The following is a 19212-nucleotide window of genomic DNA, read 5'->3' on the forward strand; positions in this document are numbered from 1 at the left end:
GAGAATGATTTATTTCAGCTTTTATTTCTTTCATCACATTCCCAGTGGGTCAGAAGTTTAGATACACTCAATTAGTATTTGGTAGCATTGCCTTTAAATTGTATAACTTGAGCCAAACATTTCGGGTAGCCTTCCACAAGCTTCCCACAATAAGTTGGGTGAATTTTGGCCCATTCCTCCTGACAGAGCTGGTGTAACCGAGTCAGGTTTGTAGGCCTCCTTGCTCGCACATGCTTTTTCAGGTCTGCCCACAAATTTTCTATAGGATTGAGGTCTGGGCTTTGTGATGGCCAACAATACCTTGACTTTGTTGTCCTTAAGCCATTTTGCCACAACTTTGGAAGTATGCTTGGGGTCTATGTTCACTTGGAAGACCCATTTGCAACCAAGCTTTAACTTCCTGACTGATGTCTTGAGATGTTGCTTTAATATATCCACATAATTTTTCTACCTCATGATGCCATCTATTTTGTGAAGTGCACCAGTCCCTCCTGCAGCATAGCACCCCCACAACATGATGCTGCCACCCCCGTGCTTCACGGTTGGGATGGTGTTCTTCGGCTTGCAAGCAGCCCCCTTTTTCCTCCAAACATAACGATGGTCATTATGGCCAAAGAGTTCTATTTTTGTTTCATCAGACATGAGGACATTTCTCCAAAAAGTACAATCTTTGTCCCCATGTGCAGTTGCAAACCGTAGTCTGGCTTTTTTTATGGCAGTTTTGGAGCAGTGGCTTCTTCCTTGCTAAGTGGCCTTTCAGGTTATGTCAATATAGGACTTGTTTTACTGTGGATATAGATACTTTTGTACCCGTTTCCTCCACATCTTCACAAGGTCCTTTGCTGTTCTGGGATTGATTTGCAATTTTTGCACCAAAGTACGTTCATCTCTAGGAGACAGAACGCATCTGCTTCCTGAGCGGTATGATGGCTGCGTGTTTATACTTGCGTACTATTGTTTGTACAGATGAACGTGTTACCTTCAGGCGTTTGGAAATTGCTCCCAAGGATGATCCAGACTTGTGGAAGTCTACAATTTTTTTTCTGAGGTCTTGGTGGATTTCTTTTGATTTTCCCGTGATGTCAAGCAAAGAGCCACTGAGTTTGAAGGTAGACCTTGAAATACATCCACACCTTCAATTGACTGAAATTATGTCAATTAGTCTATCAGAAGCTTCTAAAGCCATGGAATTATTTTCTGGAATTTTCCAAGCTGTTTAAAGGCACAGTCAACTTAGTGTATGTAAACTTCTGACCCACTGGAATTGTGATACAGTGAATAAGTGAAATAATCTGTCTGTAAACAATTGCTGGAAAAATGACTTGTGTCATGCACAAAGTAGATGTCCTAACCGACTTGCCAAAACTATAGTTTGTTTACAAGAAATTTGTGGAGTCGTTGAAAAACACATTTTAATGACTCCAACCTAAGTGTATATAAACTTCCGACTTCAACTGTAGGTGCTGGTACTCCTCATGTAAGATGGATGAGCACCACCACAACTCGAGCACTGCACTCAAACCTGTGGTTTGATTTTCTATTGATTTGATGAATAAAAGGGTTCAAGGAGTGTGTTTTCCCTGTATTGGTGAAATATAACCCTTCCTAGGCCAAGGTTGGTGAGGCGCAGTTCCCCCAGCAGAAACATTAAGTGCACCTGGAAAACCACTATATGAATCCCATCCATTATTATTATTATATAGACAATATTACTTCTTAGCTTCAAAGACTCCTGATGTTACACAAAGCAAATGCATAAACATTAATTGCCAAAGTATATTGTCATATGATTGAATATTGGGCAAATTAGTTCGACACATTTTATTTGCATGCTTAAGTGTAGCATTTAGGTCAGTGGTTCCAATTTCTCAGGGTTATCAAACCTGATCATCAAACAATTTAATAACACCTAATAACACATTTACTTACATTACAAATCTACTAGAATTATTGTGTGACTAAAGATGTCAATATGAATTAATTCCTGTACTCAAAAAGCATAGTTCATATGATTGAAAACCTGATTGAAAAAAACTAGTAAAGATTGAGCCATTGATTAAAATGAGCTTATTTGCATTACAGTATATGCATTACATTACATTTTAAAAAATCATCTTGGCTGGATAATGTTACTGTTTAACCTCCGAAGCTTGATAATTAAGCCAATAAACCCAAGTATTATAATTTGTGTTTTAAATCTGTATGTCTGTCTAACTTTATACAACACTATACATGCATGGTGACGTAGATTCAATCAATGGAAGACATTTAGTATAATACACAGCAAGGTACAAATCTATCACTAATACACAACTTTAGTCACAAGGACACACAAAAGTGACCTAAAGCAATCATTGGTGACATTTAATTCATCTTTGTTAACATAATCAGAGTTAGAGAAGTGGGCAGAACTGTTTTATTTTATTTACCTTAGATTGGGAGTCTGGGGACATATTAGTTTGTTTTCTCCCACACTCCTTTAACTCTGGGAACAACAGGTCTTTTAACTCTGAGAATCTCTTTTCGAGGCCTAGGACTTTGCAGATCTTCTCCATCAGCTCCATCACCTGACGACGGTCTGGGTCAGTGTTTCTGAACACATGGTACCTGTTCCCACAGAGCTCAACTATCTGTTGAAGATGAGGGTCTGACTGGATGAACATCTCTATGTTCATATTTTTCAGGTCCTCTCCATGAGTAAAGAGGACAATTGTTTTCTCTCTGATTTTACTATCAAAGGCCTTTTCCAACTGGTTTAAAATCTCTCTCTTACCCTTTGTGAATCGGCCAATTTTAATCACCAACAAGCACACAGACTCATCTCTCATCAAGTATGTTTTGCATTCCTTAACATGTGTGTCTGATTGTGTGCCAACATTGTCATAGAAGAAGTCTGGGGTATCAATGACCCTCCCTTCCATCCCTTGTATTTGCAGTTGTACTTCCTGACACATTTTTGTAACAGGTAAAGAACTTGGATATGATTTAAAAACAGGATTTGCCCCCCATATTGTGTTGCCACTTGCGCTCTTCCCAACACCTGCCTGTCCCAGTAATACAATGTTCAAGCTGTAGATGTTTTTAGGTTTCATCTGTCTTGTTTCTTGTTCATTCAGCACCTCGGGATCTATAAAGCAGTGGTACAATTTAGGCTACATCTTACATAAAATTCATACAGTATATAGACCCATTCACATATTCATATCAAATGTTACTTCTTTACATCAACTTTGGCAGTGTAACTAATGATTACGGATCATTCTGAATGAATCGTGAATAATGATGAGTGAGAAAGTTAGAGGGTCAAAGATCAAACCCCCAAGACATGCTAATCTTTCACCATGACCAATAACAGGAGAGGTTAGCATGTCTTGGGGGTTTGATCTTTGACCCTCTAATTTTCTCACTCATCCTTATTCACGATTCATTCAGGATTATCTGTAATCATGGTAGCATTCACATTAATGTAGAGGGGTTTAGAAACATATTATACTATTTACAATAAAAGGTGACTTTAAAATGATACATTATTTACCATTCATTTATATTGGGCACAAAATAATCTGAAACACAACCAAAACTAACTGCAAATGCCACACGCTTGATGTAGTCATTGTGTGCTAGGAATATGGCACCAAATATTAAACTTGACTACTTTCTTTACAAGACTCTTGAGATGTGTCAATTTTGACCCATACATTGAGAATAGTTTTTTTTATTACTTGTTAAAGAAAATCTCTTTCTCTGAGAAATTGTATTAATATAAACATTTCCATATTTTTTTTACATAAAATATAGCTCAGTATTTGAATTATTATATTTTATACAGTCATTATGTCTCATCTTTATCAAGGATGTCAAGAATTTCAGACCCCGCTGTATATAGGGCTTCTTACAGAGCATAATCAGACAACCCCATTGTAGAATAGTTGACCTATTTACCTAGTCAGCTTGTCATTGTGCGTTCCATTTGAGAAATAAATATTCCTTTCGAGGTGCATTCAAGTTGATTTTTTTTTACCTTTATTTATCTAGGCAAGTCAGTTAAGAACAAAATTCTTATTTACAATGACAGCCTACACCGGGCCAACTGTGCGCCGCCCTATGTCACTCCCAAACATGGCCGGTTGTGATACAGTCTGGATTCGAACCAGGGTCTGTAGTGACACCTCTAGCACTGAGATGCAGTGCCTTAGACCGCTGCGCCACTCGGGAGCCCAAGTTGCGCGTGCAAAAGGGAGAGAAACATGTTCTAATAAGCAGTCAATGCATAACATTTCTTAATGCAATCGCAGGAAAAACAATTTTGAAAGCAGTGTGTTAAAAAGAGGGGGATCCCAGCTTTCCATCGCTACCTCATTTATTTATCCTAAATCAGTGTATATCAGCATAGTTAGGTAAGTAATTCACTGACTGCTATGGTGGAAAAATTACAAGATTATGTTAATGCTTTTATTGCATCAAATGGTTGTTTTATTCAACAAAATAGAGTATTCTGTTAACTATTGTGTGTGTGTTCTACTGAGGATGGGCCTCTGGGAGATAACACTGACAGGAGATTTACGATGTCTTTTGGGTGATAAAACCTAAAGCGCATTCCAGAGCATGAGTTAATGTTTCTGTTCTATACCATACCAGGGAGAGATGGTTCCAGTTTGGAGTAGGAGGACCAGACACTGGTCTGTACAATGAAAACGGTTGACATAGCAGATGCTGTCTGCTATGTATTATAGATATCTTTCATACAGATCTTAACCTTGTGACCCATTCTATATATCTGTTGTTCGTCATGTAGGTTGAGAGGGGTGTATCTTGGCTATAAAAGACCTTTGTACTTTTGACTTGGCACTCTCAACGGATCATCAGAAATGGTGATTCGTCGACAAGCCATTGCTATTGCAAAGCTCTCACTAAAAGATTTAGTTTAAATATAACTCTGACTTGTCAAGTCTGACTTGTATAAGTTTGTTTCTCCTCATTTGATATTAAAGAAATTAACCACCACACTGCATAGTAACATGTAACATGGTTCAATTGTAACAGGTAGGCCTACATTATAGTCACTGTGTTGCACGTTTTCTGGGATATTCAAGTCATCAGTACATTGCTAATCATGTTTAGAGTTTGGGATCTAGCTAATGATTAGCCCAATGGGGTATGCATATGGGCTAATCAGCATACTGTATTCATTGGCGAAAATCTGATATCAACTTTGGAGGGGACAATTACATGAAATTTTCTCAAGAGCAAATCCTGAGGGGGACACCAAAAGTAGTGCTGTAACACATAGCCTACATTGTAATATGGTAAATGTATATTGAGGAACCAAAGAAATAAGGTGTTTGCCGTACTCCTAACTACCGGTACCCAAAACTACACAACTAATCACAACAGCAATACCATTGCCTTTAACAAATCTTAGTTCAGTCACCAGTTTAAGTTGAGAGTGGGGGTATCCATGGCATTTTCCAATTATGTTCCTATTTTACAAGTCAAAAAAATTGAGAACCTTTCATAATGTTGCCAAACAAAGACTCAACAAACTTACCTGAGACTCCCTGTCTCTGCCAGTCTGTCCCTGCATATCTGTCCCCAACTCTGCTGTCTGTGTGCCATCTGTTGCCTGCTCTGCCTAATGACATCATTGTGAAACATTTCCATTAGAATTTCATTTCTTTATGAACATTTTATCAACTAGTCTTTGAGATATTAGGCTACCAGGGTTCTTACTATGCGTTTTGGTGTATTGAACAATACTCTGTCTGTCTTTTATTTTTCTGCCTGGCTGGCTACACACACAGTGTGTAGGTTATTTACAGTAGGAGATGGGCTTCTATCATCTTCAATCATTCTTTTTGGGCTTCGATCTAAAAGGTAGCTAGCAAATGTGAAACGGATTAAAATGACAAGAGTTGACAGCTGTATGAGTTCACCATTTACACAACATATGCTGCAACCTTTTGTCATTTTAATAGTTTGTTTCATATTGGCTGGCTTCCAACAATAGCTGAATTTGCAAAGCTAGCGAGCACCAATTCAGTTTCAGTGGTGTTTGCTATAATCTTTGCTACCCGGGTTAAATAAAGGTGAAATAAAATAAATAAATAAAAGTTCCCTTGCGACAATTTAGCTTTTGCAACGAGACCATTAAATATATTTAAGACAATGGTAGAAGAGAGTGTAGTTCTGTTCAGTTTGGACTTCAGTTTATCGCTAACCTTATCACAGGGACTTTGAAGCACTAACTTACATCATCTGCATGCCGATTCCATCTTTGACGACGCCACATAAATGGAATAGGTACTAGCTAGCTTAATAGTTAATATTTGTGTGCTAGCTCTGCATATTCAGCTAGTGTGTGTGTGCGCGATTGACTGGATGAACCTCACGGCAGTTACGTAGCAAGCTAAGGAACTGGCAGTGGATCAAACCATTGTGAGGCAAAGGGCGGGGGGGGGTCGCAATCTTTTGAAACTTAACGCGCTATTAAGTGTCTATAATCAGCACAATTGCTTTCATTGCGTATTATTAATATTATTTAAATTACATAGTTATGTTTCAGTGATATATTGGGGGGGACAAATCATATTTTTCCCAGGATGGGGGGGTCGTGTCCCCCCCGTCCCCCCCGGGATTTCCGCCCCTGACTGTATTTATTTAGCCAATAAGCTGCATCAGTTGAGCTACAGATGATAATGCTTATTGCTAATAGCACACCTGCCTGATAATATGGACCATGTATAACAGGAGTGGGAAAATTGAAAGGGGTGAGGCTGTAGTGGAAGAATGAGAGAAGATGATATACTCGCGACTTGCTGATGCCAGCCTGGTGTGTTGATTCAATTTGGCATTGTGTGAATGGATGGCTGTATTCACAGTACAAAGAGTTAGATACAACTTACTAGGTTCAGGGGTCTTATCTTGGTCTAGGTTTGAACCTAAAACAAGATTGTCAGAAAACACATGTAAGCCTTGAGAAATATATAGTACCAGCTATTCTATACTAATGCACTTTTTATTAAATGTTCATCAGCGCCAAAAACAATGCATTGAGTAGCCTAAAACATTCAGTTGATCACATTTTTTATCTTTTGAACCTTAAAACTATACAAGGTCATTTTGTACTTACCTGTGCAAGGCATGACATCTTCCTTCTAAAAGGGAAGTAAATAACTATTTGTGAAATAAAATAATCCAAAAACAAAGTATGCTTTATCCAAAATCTTTTTTAGTGCAGACCCATCACACTTTTTGGCCATTTCCATTTCAATCAAACATTGTCATTTTGTATTTACCTCTCGCTTTCCGGTATCTATTCTGGTGTCGTCCATCTTTGAACCTGTTAAGGGAAATAAATATATGTTTAGTAATCAAACCTTTGACACATACAGACTAACCACTACACATTATTATAGTCATCCACTTTGTGACATGTATTTGGCGTCAAGCATAACGATCATTCATAGCAGGAGCGGGCAACTTGAAAGGGGTGAGGCTGTAGTGGAAGAATGAGAGAAGATGATATACTCGCGACTTGCTGATGCCAGCCTGGTGTGTTGATTCAATTTGGCATTGTGTGAATGGATGGCTGTATTCACAGTACAAAGAGTTAGATACAACTTACTAGGTTCAGGGGTCTTATCTTGGTCTAGGTTTGAACCTAAAACAAGATTGTCAGAAAACACATGTAAGCCTTGAGAAATATATAGTACCAGCTATTCTATACTAATGCACTTTTTATTAAATGTTCATCAGCGCCAAAAACAATGCATTGAGTAGCCTAAAACATTCAGTTGATCACATTTTTGATCTTTTGATCCTTAAACTATACAAGGTCATTTTGTACTTACCTGTACAAGGCATGACATCTTCCTTCTAAAGGGAAGAAAATAACTACTTGTGAAATAAAATAATCAAAAAACAAAGTATGCTTTATCCAAAATCTTTTTTAGTGCAGACCCATCACACTTTTTGGCCATTTCCATTTCAATCAAACATTGTCATTTTGTACTTACTGGGTTTCTGTTGTCTGTGTTGGTGTGGCACGGGGTTTTTGGACCTGTAAAGGGAAATAAATTGGTTTAGTAATTAAACCTTTGACACATGCAGACTAACCATGATTCTAATTTCTACATGGCTTGTTCTAGCAACTCAGAATACGTTTGAAATATAGCTATGTCCAGCTAACATCATTGTTCATGATAGCCAACTACAATAATTAAAACAATAAAAATACCGCCAAAAATGTTTTACTTTCACTTCCTATAAAACATATTTCCCTCACCTCAATGTTTTGAGATGCTGACATGATTTTACCAGGGAATGACCTCTTGCAAAGAAGTGACACATATTAATCTTAGCACCTTCGATTGTGATAAGTACTGTGACAACCAACCCATGATGAGACAACTGCCCCGATCTCCCTTATTCAATGCACACAGTTATTATTCCAGAATGTTTTTGGAAGACACACAAATGAAGCTCCATGATCACGATGAGATGGATGTAATGTGAGAATTTTTGTCAAACAACGAATGTCTTGCATGAACATGTAGTTTTCTTTAGTCATTGTAGTTCATTGACATTTGGCAAAATGTTGACTAAACGGACTAAATGAATATTTGTTTTTATTTTATTATTTTAGAGATCTGCGTCGCGCGGGACTGATTTCTTCATACCCCACCCGTCTGCTCCAGCTGGATTCTTGTCTGACTCCCACCCGCTCCAGCTGGATTCTTGTCTGACTCCCACCCGCTCCAGCTGGATTCTTGTCTGACTCCCACCCGCTCCTGCAAGAACTAGGGCTGTATCCCCCCCAAAAAAGCGTCTCAGAGTAGACAGTTGGTCGTAAGGGGTGAGAAAAGAGACATTTTACTTCTACTCAAATCGGATAAAAATTAAAGTTATGCATGAAGAGACTCTAGTCATAAGATTCCCACCTAGTCGATATATTTAGGGCACCTCATTAGCTGTCCTAACCAGTTAAGACTTCCCATCGGGTGTCTTGATTATATAAAAAGGTAGTGAGTCAGTAATTCCTGCGCCACAGACAGTTTATTTCTTTGGAGTTGAAAGAAGGTTTTGATATTTCTAAATGATCAACCTATAAATAATCTACACCTACATGCAACAGTACATTTTACGCTTTCGACAACGATTTTAAATGAGGCCTAATTCACATGATATGCCTAAATACATATAAACACTAACGTTAGGCTAATAAATAATCACATATTTTTCTGTCGATTATTTCATTAACCTACGTCATGTTATTTCATGTTCTATAGGCATGCCTATACATTGGGCAGTTGACAGCATCTAGGACCTATGTGTTCGTGCTGAACTTGTGGATACCATTTTTATGTTTCTGCATCCAGTTATTTTAAAAAGTTAGAAATCTATAGAAACTTTGAGAACGTATACACATATATACTGTATATATGTTTTCTAACATAGGCATTCACCTTTTTTTCATATTCTTAATGTGTCCATACTTTCTATGAGTTTCAAGTAGAAAGAGAAAATAGCCTAATTAATGAAAAAAAACGACGTGATTTGAAATCATCTGTAATTATTCACTTTTTTCCACAACTGACACCACTGGCCCCAAAACATTATTAAAAAGATTTTTAACAGCAACTGTATTCACAAAATTGATGGATTATATTTCTAATAATGTTTACAGCTTTGTGATCCTATTTTTCACATCAAAAAACTTATTGTATTACGCTGTCTTTAACATGTTAAGAAAATTCCCCAAATGTTACAATTTCCAAAGTTACGAGGAATATTCCCTTCCTTAGCAACCCTGGGTTAAATCATTTATAAAGTAACACTTACTTTCTGACATGTTCCTCTTCTTGCTCTGGCAAATGCCACTGATATGAAAACCTGAAAGGAGAAAATAAATGGACCTTATTCACACTGGGTGTTCAACAATGTTATACATCTCAAACCAACATTCAAATCATGCCGTTTTGGAAGGTCTGTCCATCAATTTGTTTACAGGTTGAATGTCAGGAAAGTTTAGTACTTTTTTCTATACGTCAATGGAGCACTTCCGCTTTTTAAATGACCACGGCGGTGGCTTTCAGGTCCAAAGGGAGGTCTTCGGCATATGGTCTGTGTAAATGTGAAAGGGAAAGTAGTCGTACGTCTTCCTTATATATGCTGTATAGATGTAAGAAAAGCTGTGTGGGCGGTTCTAAGAGAGCTCGGTAGATATAAAAATCACCAAATATTTTCTCTAAATACATTGTTGTTTAGTCTTCTCTTCATTTATTTGAAAATTAATCAAGACGAAATGGGTAGTTCAAACTCTACCCCTGACCGTCCTCCTACCCCTCCTAGAGCTGTGCCTGCAGGTGAGAATTGATTGATTTCTGTAACTTTACATTTGAGTACTGATTTTGAGGGATTTGATCACTTACAATGTATTATCTTTTACAGGCCGTGACATTAGAATTGTGATGATTGGAAAAACTGGAGCGGGTAAAAGTGCTACTGGAAACACCATTCTGGGAAACAAACTTTTTACATCTCTTCCAATAGGTAGCTCAGTGACTGAGAGTTGTGTTAAAGAAAGAGTTCAGGATAACAGATGGATATATGTGGTGGACACACCAGGACTGTTAGACACTGGGAAGACTCCAGAGTATATCGAAAAAGAGATAGTGAGGTGTCTTCAAGAGTCAGCCCCTGGTCCTCATGCTTTCTTGCTGGTGGTGGAGGCAACGACATGGAAAGAGGAGGATCAGAATACTGTGGACGATCTGGAGAGGCTCTTTGGACCAGAGGTCTTCAAGTTCATGATTGTGCTCTTTACTCACGGTGATAAACTTGGGGGTCAAACAATTGAAACCTTCGTACGTGATGGTAATCTGCAAGTTCGAAAAATTCTAGAACGCTGTTCTGGAAGATTCCATGTTTTCGACAATACAAAAAGTTCTAACAATAGAAATCATAGAGATCAAGTTGTTGACCTGGTCACTATGATTGATAAAATGGTGGCAGTAGCTGGAGGAGGGTACTTCCATAGAACAATTTGAATAGAATGTGCTTGGAACCTCCAACCCTGAAGGGTACACTTCCAGCTTTTACTTCCTGCTAAGGTCCACACTCGCAATGGCTGCCAGTCCAACCATTATGCCAAAATTGACTTCAATTTAGTCATTCTACTTCTATGGGTATTTCACACAAACAAGATACACAAATTCTCTGCTGATGCACATGTTCACTGACTGAGCAATTAGGTTGAAATAATATTCAAAGTGTGTTATGAATAAACATATAGAATTAGAGCATAACTACAAAATGTATAAGAAAAAGTTGTTTAGCATAATACATGTTGATCTATTGTAAGAAATCTTACTTATAATAGAATTGTAATACAATTTTTGAAATTGATAGTGAACATTGTAAATTCTGATGAAAAACAATAAAGCTTGACAATCACTATTATGGTTTGTTGATTAATATTTAGGCTGCACATCATCCAAATAGCATAGCTTTGACAAGAATGTATTAATTGTCAATTGAGAGGCTGAAGTGAAAGTGGATTTTCTTTATATTTATTTAAGATGTTGTTTAAGATAAGCTTACTTGTTTTCAGATGATGAATTGCATTGACATATTGCTAGACATCAACTACAATCGCATAACTTGAATTCAATCAAATACATTTAACAGGAAAAACAACTGAGGAAAAATATAATCGTTGGTAAATTCACTTTACACAACACAATCCCATAAGTAGGTAAAAAAAGTATAATTACACAGAACTATTTCGGCCAATAAGGGGCCACCTGTTTAGGGTTGTAAGAAAGAGTTAATTTAGACAGTGATGGAGCCCACTGCAATTCAAATTTCTATCCTCGTTGGTAAAGCCTCTAATCATTGCCAAATGTGGGTAACTAAACCACTATGAATTATCAATATTTACTTTTCGGGTGGAATTCTTTATTCTGAGACAGAGGAGAGTCAACAGATGGGATGAACCAAATCGGAGCTGGTGTCCAGTTGGTAAGTAAGCTATTGGGCATCTTCACATTGTGTTGTGTTACAACATGGAACTAATTAGATGTTTTTTATCTACACAAAATACTACAATGTCAAAGTTATATCTGTTGTTCGTCATGTAGGTTGAGAGGGGTGTATCTTGGCTATAAAAGACCTTTGTACTTTTGACTTGGCACTCTCAACGGATCATCAGAAATGGTGATTCGTCGACAAGCCATTGCTATTGCAAAGCTCTCACTAAAAGATTTAGTTTAAATATAACTCTGACTTGTCAAGTCTGACTTGTATAAGTTTGTTTCTCCTCATTTGATATTAAAGAAATTAACCACCACACTGCATAGTAACATGTAACATGGTTCAATTGTAACAGGTAGGCCTACATTATAGTCACTGTGTTGCACGTTTTCTGGGATATTCAAGTCATCAGTACATTGCTAATCATGTTTAGAGTTTGGGATCTAGCTAATGATTAGCCCAATGGGGTATGCATATGGGCTAATCAGCATACTGTATTCATTGGCGAAAATCTGATATCAACTTTGGAGGGGACAATTACATGAAATTTTCTCAAGAGCAAATCCTGAGGGGGACACCAAAAGTAGTGCTGTAACACATAGCCTACATTGTAATATGGTAAATGTATATTGAGGAACCAAAGAAATAAGGTGTTTGCCGTACTCCTAACTACCGGTACCCAAAACTACACAACTAATCACAACAGCAATACCATTGCCTTTAACAAATCTTAGTTCAGTCACCAGTTTAAGTTGAGAGTGGGGGTATCCATGGCATTTTCCAATTATGTTCCTATTTTACAAGTCAAAAAAATTGAGAACCTTTCATAATGTTGCCAAACAAAGACTCAACAAACTTACCTGAGACTCCCTGTCTCTGCCAGTCTGTCCCTGCATATCTGTCCCCAACTCTGCTGTCTGTGTGCCATCTGTTGCCTGCTCTGCCTAATGACATCATTGTGAAACATTTCCATTAGAATTTCATTTCTTTATGAACATTTTATCAACTAGTCTTTGAGATATTAGGCTACCAGGGTTCTTACTATGCGTTTTGGTGTATTGAACAATACTCTGTCTGTCTTTTATTTTTCTGCCTGGCTGGCTACACACACAGTGTGTAGGTTATTTACAGTAGGAGATGGGCTTCTATCATCTTCAATCATTCTTTTTGGGCTTCGATCTAAAAGGTAGCTAGCAAATGTGAAACGGATTAAAATGACAAGAGTTGACAGCTGTATGAGTTCACCATTTACACAACATATGCTGCAACCTTTTGTCATTTTAATAGTTTGTTTCATATTGGCTGGCTTCCAACAATAGCTGAATTTGCAAAGCTAGCGAGCACCAATTCAGTTTCAGTGGTGTTTGCTATAATCTTTGCTACCCGGGTTAAATAAAGGTGAAATAAAATAAATAAATAAAAGTTCCCTTGCGACAATTTAGCTTTTGCAACGAGACCATTAAATATATTTAAGACAATGGTAGAAGAGAGTGTAGTTCTGTTCAGTTTGGACTTCAGTTTATCGCTAACCTTATCACAGGGACTTTGAAGCACTAACTTACATCATCTGCATGCCGATTCCATCTTTGACGACGCCACATAAATGGAATAGGTACTAGCTAGCTTAATAGTTAATATTTGTGTGCTAGCTCTGCATATTCAGCTAGTGTGTGTGTGCGCGATTGACTGGATGAACCTCACGGCAGTTACGTAGCAAGCTAAGGAACTGGCAGTGGATCAAACCATTGTGAGGCAAAGGGCGGGGGGGGGTCGCAATCTTTTGAAACTTAACGCGCTATTAAGTGTCTATAATCAGCACAATTGCTTTCATTGCGTATTATTAATATTATTTAAATTACATAGTTATGTTTCAGTGATATATTGGGGGGGACAAATCATATTTTTCCCAGGATGGGGGGGTCGTGTCCCCCCCGTCCCCCCCGGGATTTCCGCCCCTGACTGTATTTATTTAGCCAATAAGCTGCATCAGTTGAGCTACAGATGATAATGCTTATTGCTAATAGCACACCTGCCTGATAATATGGACCATGTATAACAGGAGTGGGAAAATTGAAAGGGGTGAGGCTGTAGTGGAAGAATGAGAGAAGATGATATACTCGCGACTTGCTGATGCCAGCCTGGTGTGTTGATTCAATTTGGCATTGTGTGAATGGATGGCTGTATTCACAGTACAAAGAGTTAGATACAACTTACTAGGTTCAGGGGTCTTATCTTGGTCTAGGTTTGAACCTAAAACAAGATTGTCAGAAAACACATGTAAGCCTTGAGAAATATATAGTACCAGCTATTCTATACTAATGCACTTTTTATTAAATGTTCATCAGCGCCAAAAACAATGCATTGAGTAGCCTAAAACATTCAGTTGATCACATTTTTTATCTTTTGAACCTTAAAACTATACAAGGTCATTTTGTACTTACCTGTGCAAGGCATGACATCTTCCTTCTAAAAGGGAAGTAAATAACTATTTGTGAAATAAAATAATCCAAAAACAAAGTATGCTTTATCCAAAATCTTTTTTAGTGCAGACCCATCACACTTTTTGGCCATTTCCATTTCAATCAAACATTGTCATTTTGTATTTACCTCTCGCTTTCCGGTATCTATTCTGGTGTCGTCCATCTTTGAACCTGTTAAGGGAAATAAATATATGTTTAGTAATCAAACCTTTGACACATACAGACTAACCACTACACATTATTATAGTCATCCACTTTGTGACATGTATTTGGCGTCAAGCATAACGATCATTCATAGCAGGAGCGGGCAACTTGAAAGGGGTGAGGCTGTAGTGGAAGAATGAGAGAAGATGATATACTCGCGACTTGCTGATGCCAGCCTGGTGTGTTGATTCAATTTGGCATTGTGTGAATGGATGGCTGTATTCACAGTACAAAGAGTTAGATACAACTTACTAGGTTCAGGGGTCTTATCTTGGTCTAGGTTTGAACCTAAAACAAGATTGTCAGAAAACACATGTAAGCCTTGAGAAATATATAGTACCAGCTATTCTATACTAATGCACTTTTTATTAAATGTTCATCAGCGCCAAAAACAATGCATTGAGTAGCCTAAAACATTCAGTTGATCACATTTTTGATCTTTTGATCCTTAAACTATACAAGGTCATTTTGTACTTACCTGTACAAGGCATGACATCTTCCTTCTAAAGGGAAGAAAATAACTACTTGTGAAATAAAATAATCAAAAAACAAAGTATGCTTTATCCAAAATCTTTTTTAGTGCAGACCCATCACACTTTTTGGCCATTTCCATTTCAATCAAACATTGTCATTTTGTACTTACTGGGTTTCTGTTGTCTGTGTTGGTGTGGCACGGGGTTTTTGGACCTGTAAAGGGAAATAAATTGGTTTAGTAATTAAACCTTTGACACATGCAGACTAACCATGATTCTAATTTCTACATGGCTTGTTCTAGCAACTCAGAATACGTTTGAAATATAGCTATGTCCAGCTAACATCATTGTTCATGATAGCCAACTACAATAATTAAAACAATAAAAATACCGCCAAAAATGTTTTACTTTCACTTCCTATAAAACATATTTCCCTCACCTCAATGTTTTGAGATGCTGACATGATTTTACCAGGGAATGACCTCTTGCAAAGAAGTGACACATATTAATCTTAGCACCTTCGATTGTGATAAGTACTGTGACAACCAACCCATGATGAGACAACTGCCCCGATCTCCCTTATTCAATGCACACAGTTATTATTCCAGAATGTTTTTGGAAGACACACAAATGAAGCTCCATGATCACGATGAGATGGATGTAATGTGAGAATTTTTGTCAAACAACGAATGTCTTGCATGAACATGTAGTTTTCTTTAGTCATTGTAGTTCATTGACATTTGGCAAAATGTTGACTAAACGGACTAAATGAATATTTGTTTTTATTTTATTATTTTAGAGATCTGCGTCGCGCGGGACTGATTTCTTCATACCCCACCCGTCTGCTCCAGCTGGATTCTTGTCTGACTCCCACCCGCTCCAGCTGGATTCTTGTCTGACTCCCACCCGCTCCAGCTGGATTCTTGTCTGACTCCCACCCGCTCCTGCAAGAACTAGGGCTGTATCCCCCCCAAAAAAGCGTCTCAGAGTAGACAGTTGGTCGTAAGGGGTGAGAAAAGAGACATTTTACTTCTACTCAAATCGGATAAAAATTAAAGTTATGCATGAAGAGACTCTAGTCATAAGATTCCCACCTAGTCGATATATTTAGGGCACCTCATTAGCTGTCCTAACCAGTTAAGACTTCCCATCGGGTGTCTTGATTATATAAAAAGGTAGTGAGTCAGTAATTCCTGCGCCACAGACAGTTTATTTCTTTGGAGTTGAAAGAAGGTTTTGATATTTCTAAATGATCAACCTATAAATAATCTACACCTACATGCAACAGTACATTTTACGCTTTCGACAACGATTTTAAATGAGGCCTAATTCACATGATATGCCTAAATACATATAAACACTAACGTTAGGCTAATAAATAATCACATATTTTTCTGTCGATTATTTCATTAACCTACGTCATGTTATTTCATGTTCTATAGGCATGCCTATACATTGGGCAGTTGACAGCATCTAGGACCTATGTGTTCGTGCTGAACTTGTGGATACCATTTTTATGTTTCTGCATCCAGTTATTTTAAAAAGTTAGAAATCTATAGAAACTTTGAGAACGTATACACATATATACTGTATATATGTTTTCTAACATAGGCATTCACCTTTTTTTCATATTCTTAATGTGTCCATACTTTCTATGAGTTTCAAGTAGAAAGAGAAAATAGCCTAATTAATGAAAAAAAACGACGTGATTTGAAATCATCTGTAATTATTCACTTTTTTCCACAACTGACACCACTGGCCCCAAAACATTATTAAAAAGATTTTTAACAGCAACTGTATTCACAAAATTGATGGATTATATTTCTAATAATGTTTACAGCTTTGTGATCCTATTTTTCACATCAAAAAACTTATTGTATTACGCTGTCTTTAACATGTTAAGAAAATTCCCCAAATGTTACAATTTCCAAAGTTACGAGGAATATTCCCTTCCTTAGCAACCCTGGGTTAAATCATTTATAAAGTAACACTTACTTTCTGACATGTTCCTCTTCTTGCTCTGGCAAATGCCACTGATATGAAAACCTGAAAGGAGAAAATAAATGGACCTTATTCACACTGGGTGTTCAACAATGTTATACATCTCAAACCAACATTCAAATCATGCCGTTTTGGAAGGTCTGTCCATCAATTTGTTTACAGGTTGAATGTCAGGAAAGTTTAGTACTTTTTTCTATACGTCAATGGAGCACTTCCGCTTTTTAAATGACCACGGCGGTGGCTTTCAGGTCCAAAGGGAGGTCTTCGGCATATGGTCTGTGTAAATGTGAAAGGGAAAGTAGTCGTACGTCTTCCTTATATATGCTGTATAGATGTAAGAAAAGCTGTGTGGGCGGTTCTAAGAGAGCTCGGTAGATATAAAAATCACCAAATATTTTCTCTAAATACATTGTTGTTTAGTCTTCTCTTCATTTATTTGAAAATTAATCAAGACGAAATGGGTAGTTCAAACTCTACCCCTGACCGTCCTCCTACCCCTCCTAGAGCTGTGCCTGCAGGTGAGAATTGATTGATTTCTGTAACTTTACATTTGAGTACTGATTTTGAGGGATTTGATCACTTACAATGTATTATCTTTTACAGGCCGTGACATTAGAATTGTGATGATTGGAAAAACTGGAGCGGGTAAAAGTGCTACTGGAAACACCATTCTGGGAAACAAACTTTTTACATCTCTTCCAATAGGTAGCTCAGTGACTGAGAGTTGTGTTAAAGAAAGAGTTCAGGATAACAGATGGATATATGTGGTGGACACACCAGGACTGTTAGACACTGGGAAGACTCCAGAGTATATCGAAAAAGAGATAGTGAGGTGTCTTCAAGAGTCAGCCCCTGGTCCTCATGCTTTCTTGCTGGTGGTGGAGGCAACGACATGGAAAGAGGAGGATCAGAATACTGTGGACGATCTGGAGAGGCTCTTTGGACCAGAGGTCTTCAAGTTCATGATTGTGCTCTTTACTCACGGTGATAAACTTGGGGGTCAAACAATTGAAACCTTCGTACGTGATGGTAATCTGCAAGTTCGAAAAATTCTAGAACGCTGTTCTGGAAGATTCCATGTTTTCGACAATACAAAAAGTTCTAACAATAGAAATCATAGAGATCAAGTTGTTGACCTGGTCACTATGATTGATAAAATGGTGGCAGTAGCTGGAGGAGGGTACTTCCATAGAACAATTTGAATAGAATGTGCTTGGAACCTCCAACCCTGAAGGGTACACTTCCAGCTTTTACTTCCTGCTAAGGTCCACACTCGCAATGGCTGCCAGTCCAACCATTATGCCAAAATTGACTTCAATTTAGTCATTCTACTTCTATGGGTATTTCACACAAACAAGATACACAAATTCTCTGCTGATGCACATGTTCACTGACTGAGCAATTAGGTTGAAATAATATTCAAAGTGTGTTATGAATAAACATATAGAATTAGAGCATAACTACAAAATGTATAAGAAAAAGTTGTTTAGCATAATACATGTTGATCTATTGTAAGAAATCTTACTTATAATAGAATTGTAATACAATTTTTGAAATTGATAGTGAACATTGTAAATTCTGATGAAAAACAATAAAGCTTGACAATCACTATTATGGTTTGTTGATTAATATTTAGGCTGCACATCATCCAAATAGCATAGCTTTGACAATAATGTATTAATTGTCAATTGAGAGGCTGAAGTGAAAGTGGATTTTCTTTATATTTATTTAAGATGTTGTTTAAGATAAGCTTACTTGTTTTCAGATGATGAATTGCATTGACATATTGCTAGACATCAACTACAATCGCATAACTTGAATTCAATCAAATACATTTAACAGGAAAAACAACTGAGGAAAAATATAATCGTTGGTAAATTCACTTTACACAACACAATCCCATAAGTAGGTAAAAAAAAGTATAATTACACAGAACTATTTCGGCCAATAAGGGGCCACCTGTTTAGGGTTGTAAGAAAGAGTTAATTTAGACAGTGATGGAGCCCACTGCAATTCAAATT

The 19212-nt window shown here is 37.4% G+C and overlaps 3 protein-coding genes across 11 annotated transcripts; 2 read left to right on the forward strand and 1 right to left on the reverse strand.

The window, feature by feature from the left end:
* Positions 1–1806: 1806 nt before the first annotated feature.
* On the reverse strand, positions 1807–17611 carry LOC123728265 (GTPase IMAP family member 6-like). 9 transcript variants are annotated; one of them, XM_045700130.1, is made up of 18 exons: positions 17379–17611; positions 17186–17236; positions 15361–15404; positions 15196–15220; positions 14970–15005; positions 14641–14684; positions 14475–14499; positions 14248–14283; positions 12894–12977; positions 9841–9891; positions 8016–8059; positions 7851–7875; positions 7625–7660; positions 7296–7339; positions 7130–7154; positions 6903–6938; positions 5549–5632; positions 1807–3127 (listed from the first exon to the last, which is right to left on the reverse strand). In XM_045700130.1, exons 2-18 carry the CDS (start codon positions 17193–17195, stop codon positions 2394–2396), a joined length of 1383 nt encoding a protein of 460 aa, XP_045556086.1. In that variant the 5' UTR covers positions 17196–17236; positions 17379–17611; the 3' UTR covers positions 1807–2393. The 9 variants fall into 9 exon arrangements, with proteins under 9 accessions (XP_045556086.1, XP_045556087.1, XP_045556088.1 ...); XM_045700131.1 differs by lacking the exon at positions 12894–12977; XM_045700132.1 differs by lacking the exon at positions 5549–5632.
* On the forward strand, positions 10077–11460 carry LOC123728267 (GTPase IMAP family member 7-like). Its single transcript, XM_045700140.1, has 2 exons — positions 10077–10364; positions 10450–11460. The coding sequence occupies exons 1-2, from the start codon at positions 10118–10120 to the stop codon at positions 11046–11048; spliced, it is 846 nt and encodes a 281-aa protein (XP_045556096.1). The 5' UTR covers positions 10077–10117; the 3' UTR covers positions 11049–11460.
* On the forward strand, positions 17447–18805 carry LOC123728266 (GTPase IMAP family member 7-like). The gene is made up of 2 exons (XM_045700139.1): positions 17447–17709; positions 17795–18805. Exons 1-2 carry the CDS (start codon positions 17463–17465, stop codon positions 18391–18393), a joined length of 846 nt encoding a protein of 281 aa, XP_045556095.1. The 5' UTR covers positions 17447–17462; the 3' UTR covers positions 18394–18805.
* Positions 18806–19212: the final 407 nt, after the last annotated feature.

Source organism: Salmo salar, chromosome 17 (genome assembly GCF_965601325.2).
Source record: "Salmo salar chromosome 17, fSalSal1, whole genome shotgun sequence".
In the NCBI taxonomy this organism is placed as follows: domain Eukaryota; kingdom Metazoa; phylum Chordata; class Actinopteri; order Salmoniformes; family Salmonidae; genus Salmo; species Salmo salar.

What these genes read in the sequence shown, in the direction of transcription:
- LOC123728267 (XM_045700140.1), top strand. Translation starts at nt 10,118, where the DNA reads ATGGTCTGTGTAAATGTGAAAGGGAAAGTAGTCGTACGTCTTCCTTAT. An exon ending in TCCTAGAGCTGTGCCTGCAG is followed by an intron (nt 10,365 to 10,449) that starts GTGAGAATTGAT and finishes TATCTTTTACAG; the next exon opens with GCCGTGACATTAGAATTGTG.
- LOC123728266 (XM_045700139.1), top strand. Translation starts at nt 17,463, where the DNA reads ATGGTCTGTGTAAATGTGAAAGGGAAAGTAGTCGTACGTCTTCCTTAT. An exon ending in TCCTAGAGCTGTGCCTGCAG is followed by an intron (nt 17,710 to 17,794) that starts GTGAGAATTGAT and finishes TATCTTTTACAG; the next exon opens with GCCGTGACATTAGAATTGTG.
- LOC123728265 (XM_045700130.1), bottom strand. An exon ending in AGATAAGACCCCTGAACCTA is followed by an intron (nt 14,685 to 14,969) that starts GTAAGTTGTATC and finishes TTCCCTTAACAG; the next exon opens with GTTCAAAGATGGACGACACC. An exon ending in AGATGTCATGCCTTGTACAG is followed by an intron (nt 7,661 to 7,850) that starts GTAAGTACAAAA and finishes ATCTTGTTTTAG; the next exon opens with GTTCAAACCTAGACCAAGAT.